The 5,263-nt window shown below is 51.1% G+C and overlaps 1 protein-coding gene across 3 annotated transcripts in view; it reads right to left on the reverse strand.

Annotated features, from left to right (window-relative positions):
• Sgk2 (serum/glucocorticoid regulated kinase 2) overlaps window positions 1-5,263 on the reverse strand; it is a 44,176-nt gene that overhangs the window by 9,230 nt on the left and 29,683 nt on the right. For all 3 annotated transcript variants that reach the window (XR_001235575.1, XM_013518253.1, XM_005392499.2), the window contains exons 9-13: window positions 4,914-5,026; window positions 4,595-4,631; window positions 3,743-3,829; window positions 1,865-1,960; window positions 643-798 (exon numbers count right to left, since the gene is read on the reverse strand). Coding sequence is in view for 2 of the 3 variants with exons in the window: in XM_013518253.1 (XP_013373707.1) it covers window positions 643-798; window positions 1,865-1,960; window positions 3,743-3,829; window positions 4,595-4,631; window positions 4,914-5,026 (489 nt within the window). In the remaining variant the exon portion in view is untranslated. The remainder of the gene's footprint in view (window positions 1-642; window positions 799-1,864; window positions 1,961-3,742; window positions 3,830-4,594; window positions 4,632-4,913; window positions 5,027-5,263) is intronic.

The following is a 5,263-nucleotide window of genomic DNA, read 5'->3' on the forward strand; positions in this document are numbered from 1 at the left end:
GAACTCAGGACCTTGTGCTTGCCAGATAGGCACTTATGCCACAGAGCTATATCCCCGGCCCCATGTAGGGCTTTTGGGACAAACACTTACAAGCCCTTACCATGTGCCAGACATTGATCTAAGAGCTTTGGTATCTGTAGGAGGTAGTTTGGAACCTCCTGCAGATATCAAGGGACATCTGTACTGAAGCCTTCTTTTTGTAAAGCCAAATGATCTTATGTTTTCTTTTCTTTCTTTCTTATTTTTTAATGTACTACCAGGGATTGAACCTAGGGCCTTAGCACTGAGCTATATCCCCAGTCGTCTTCTTCTCTGAGACAAGGACTTGTTCAATTGCTAAATTGCTCAGGCTGGGGTTAAACTTGACATTTTCCTGCTTCAGCTTCCCAGAGTGCTGGGATTACAGGCATGTAATTCCTGGCTGATCTTATGTTGAATAAAGAATGTAAGCTTTTTGTTTGTTTTTCAAGACAGGGTCTCACTATATAGTTCAGGCTGGCCTTAAATTTGAAGCAATCGTCCTGCCTCAGCCTCCTGAGCACTGGGATTACAGGTATGAGGTGTGTTGATGCACCCCAGTGCTGCCTCTGCAGGAAGCTGGGAGCCCCAGAGTGAGCCATGCTCTGCGGGTGGGTCACCTACAAAGTCTGCCTTGGAGCCCAGTCGCTGTCTCTGGTCCTTGTGGAGAAGGCCTTTTAGGAGGTCACAGGCAGCCACTGTCCGGCCCCCGGGGATCTGTAGCGGCTGGTGCAGAATGTTCTCGTACATCTGGGCAACGTCTCGGCTGTAGAAGGGTGGCTGGTGAGAGAGGGAGAGAAGCTGCAAAGTCACCCATGGAGCACGGAAGGAGGGCCCAGGGAGACAGACCAAGCGAGCAGCGAGGAGGATTCAGCCAGACCTATGCCGTGTGCGGAGGCACATCGCACAGAACTGGGAGAGTCAACAACTCCAGACTTCCAGCACAGGGCAGAGCGCTGCAGGGAAGGCCAGGAAGCTCTGCCTATGGACGGGAGGCTCACGGAGCTCCCAGTGCTCCCCTTTCCCAGCTCTCCTAATCCAGCTGTGTGCCAAGTTCATACTTCAGCCCAGCTCATAACCATCCCCAGGGAGGCTGTGGTTGTTCAGATTAGAAGGCAAGACTCTGGGGAATTAAACCACACAGCAAGTAGGGAAGAGAGCCAGGCCTCAAGCCGTACCTAGGGTCCAATTCTCCCTCCTGCTGCTCTGCTCCTCGACCTGCTGGCCCTTCTCCTGAGCTCGCAGCGTCTAGTCCTTCCCCTGCACCATGCCATGCTGGTGACCCCGCCAGAGAGGAGCCTGCCCTGGGTCCACACAGGTCTCCACCTATGCCGGCAGCCCAGGATGGACTCCATTATGGTTTGTGTCTGGATGTGTCCCCCCCAAAGTCTCACGCAGTCACAGGGCAGGATTCTAGAGTTTCTGACTGATTCATGGATGTGAGTGTTACACCCACCCTGGGGCAGGTAGCTTGCACACAGTGTGAGGGAGGGAAAGAGGCTTGTCTCCTGCTGCTCCTCCCTTTTGCTCTTGTTGCTTTTGCTATTTTCCCTCACCACGAACTGCTTCCCTCTGCCATGTGCCACTCTGCCTTGGAGCCAGCCGAGTATGGTCTGAAACCTCTACAAACTGTGAGCTAAATAGACCTTTCCTTCCTTAATTTTGGGCGTTGGGTATTTTGTCTCAGCAACAAGAGAAAAATAATCAAGACCAAGCTCCTAATCTGTCTGCACTGTGACCTCTCCTGGCTTCAGTTGATTTCTTTCCTTTCACAGAGCTTGGAGAGACCCGTCCTCCGCTGTCCCCAGAGCCAGGTGTCCTGGGTAGAGAACAGCACCCCACTCACCAAGCCATGCAGCATCTCGTAGACAACTGCTCCTAAACACCACCAGTCCACTGCTCGGTCATAAGGCTCTTTACGAAGCACTTCAGGAGCCAAATACTGTCGGGGAAACATGCTTATTTGAAACACACTTATTTAAAAAGACCTTCAGTCTCAATTTCTACATCTGTAAACAAAGCATTTAAGGAAGGTCAGCAGGGATTGATCCTACAATGATATTCATGTAGTTGGGCACATACTCATTCTGCTTCTATTCCCCCAAAGGCTTAACTTTTGCAGGGCCCTTTGACATGCTCTGGTGACATAAAGATGAGGCAGGACTGCCCTGTACAGCTGAACATGCTATATATCACAAAGAAGATTTTTGTTGTTTATTTGTCTTGAGACATGATCTTGCTATGTAGTGCAGGCTGGCCTTACACTCAATATATAGCTCAGACTGGCCTCAAATTCATGGTCTCTTGAGGCCTCTGTCACTAAGGCTTTCAGTACAAGTATGTGCCACATTCCTTGACATGGTCCTTTAGTCTCCCCAGTGCATTGTGAGGGTACTCCCTGGGTTTTCCTCTTGCAGTCTCCCGAGTGCTGGAATTATAGGCATGTGCCACCACATCTAGCGACATAGATGTTTCACCAACCAAAGAGGTAGAGGGGCTGCAATCTTGGTTGTGCCCCATTCACCAAGCTATAACTAGTTCATAAATACATTTGGCAACTTTATTTTGCTTAAAGCGGTGCTTTTCCTAGTTAGTCTGCCTAGAGTGGGTGCCTTCTTCCAACTTGCACTGCTGGCAGTCTGATGGTTCAGCTGTCAAGCTTTGGAGGGCCAGCTTCATCCCACGAACACTCCCAGACACAAACACAGACAGTAGCTCCTGCTCAGGGAAGTCACCTGTCCATCAGCTATCACAGCACTAGATGGAGGAGGAACACCTGAGATTCCAAGCCCAGGCTTTCAGGCATCTGGAGAAAACACAGCAGTTCCAGTCCTGCCGTTGGCCAAGTGTGGAGGAGCTCCCTAGCTCTGCAGCCATCACCCTGGTCTCTGTCCAAGCCACTAGGACTCCTTTTGGGTTCAAAGTCCAAGACTGGTGGGAGTTCAACAAAAGGCAGTAACCCCAAGGCTGTAAGGAGTCCTTGGCAGGATAGACAGACACGTGGAATTGCTGCTGAGACCCACATGTTTTAACCCTCTGGGCTCTTGGCTGGGGAAGAGGGAAGTGAACCTGTGTTTAACATTCCCAAGTGCTGATCTTAAGCCTCAGGCCAGGCCTTGACATTGTCTGTGGACTTTGCCCTGTGGGGCTGTGCCATCTGCTACAGCAGCCAACAGCCACATGTGGCAGCTGAACGCATGGAATGAGACTAAATGTAAAATATGTACTAGGTTTCAAAGATGTAGAAAAAATACAATATTTCAACAATTTTTATATGGATTATACATTAAAACGAGGATTTTGGGTTAAACACAATAGATTGTTAAAATTAATTTCACCTGTTTCTTTACTGTTTTGGAGGCCTGGTACTTGGGGTAGACTTTGGGCCTCACACATGCTAGGCAAGTGCTCTTCCAAGGAGCTACACTCCAGCCCTGTCTTTTAGTTTTCAAACGTGGTTGCTGGATACTTGTAAACGTATACGGTTTGCATGTCTCTCTATTGGGCAACACTGCCACAGAGTTTTGCCACGGCCAGCAGGGGTCCAGCTACCCCAAGAGCTGGTGGCCTTGTTACAGAGAGGAAACCAAGGCTCGGTGCAAAGCTGGCTCAGAGGAAGTGCTGGGGTGGAGGGAGTCTAACCCTCTTGGCTTGAAGGGCTGTGTTCAGGAGCTGTGGCCTCAGCTGTTCGTGGCCTGCCCTCTCCTAGGATGCTTACACTTACCTCAGGGGTGCCGCAGAATGTGGATGTGGTCTCCTCAGGCTCTACACCTTCCTTGCAAAGGCCAAAATCTGTCAGCACCACGTGTCCCTGAGGACAAGAGACATGGGCAGGAGGGTGGCCTTAGCCAAACCAAGGGTGTGATCTGGTCTAAAGTGAATCCCACATGTCACACCCCAGGGCAGTGGCTGTGGGGTCTAATGCCCAGATGCAAACTATAGGCTCTTCAGACTCCTAGACTGGATGCCACAAGTACCAAAGGGCACAAGGTGAGGATGTGGCATTACACTGTCTTCCCCAGCTCATCACAGACTAAGACTCAAGCCTGTAACAGTGGCACCCCCAGCCATTCCCGCTGGACAGCAATCTCCTTGACAGAATGCTGGGGCCCAGAAAGCAACAACCTCTGTGGCAGCTGAGCAGGAGAGTAGAATGGGTGGAACCGCGGGGCTCTGCCCAGACCCCTCTGCTAGAGTAGCCATGCTCATCCTCCAGTGCTGGGACATTGCCCCAGGAAGCCACCTGCACTCACCTCTCCATCTCAAAGTCTGTTTCCACGGAACCGGGTCCAAGACAAAAGGACTACAAAATCCACTAGCCTCTACCTGGCTCCATCCCTAACCCCCCACCTGAAATATACACATGTGTACACATATACATGTACACATAGTCTCCCTGCATACAACACACACATATATGCACACATGCACGCATACAGAACTACACCCTCTACCCATGTGGATGCATGTACAATGCTTACATATCTGTGCACACAGACCCACTGCAACCATGCCCAGACACACAGACACACACAGACAGACACACACACACGCGCACACACACATACACACCAACCTGGCAGTCCAAGAGAATGTTCTCTGGCTTCAGGTCCCTGCACAAAATAAGAGAAAATGGCCTGGTGGAGTCTCAGCCAGGGAGTGAGAGCTGGGGGCACTGGGTCCAGGTGGAAGGACTAGTCAGGGAGGCTGTCAGAGGGAGGCTGGATACTTGGCTATATGAAGGAGGATGCCCAATCCTACCCCGGTTGTTTACCCCTTCTCAGACAAAAATCCAAGTTCACCAGGATTTTGTAGGGATTTAGGTGTCCACACAAGCCCTGGCTGTTGGAACAAGATGGAGCGGGGCCTGGCTCCGAACCACTGGTAGACCTCACCTGTAAATGATGTTGAGGGAGTGCAGGTAGCCAATGGCACTGGCCACCTCAGCGGCATAGAACCGGGCCCGGGGCTCCAGGAACCTGTGCTCCCGCTGCAGGTGGAAGAAAAGCTAGGGGAGGATGCATGTGAGAGAGGTTACTTGGCTCCAGCTTCCGGAGTACAGCTCAGGGGCCCATGTGACTCTATCCTTGTGCCACTGGCCTGCTCACCCCAATCTGAGCTGCAGGCCAGAGACGGCATGCTGGCCCTACCCCACAGAGCAGTCCACATGTCCAAAGTGTTAGCAGGAGGAAAAATTAATTAGCACTAATTAAGCACCTCCTATGTAGAAAATAAAAATATATAT

This window comes from Chinchilla lanigera, unplaced genomic scaffold (genome assembly GCF_000276665.1).
Source record: "Chinchilla lanigera isolate Chin_1 unplaced genomic scaffold, ChiLan1.0 scaffold00044, whole genome shotgun sequence".
Classification (NCBI taxonomy): Eukaryota; Metazoa; Chordata; class Mammalia; order Rodentia; family Chinchillidae; genus Chinchilla; species Chinchilla lanigera.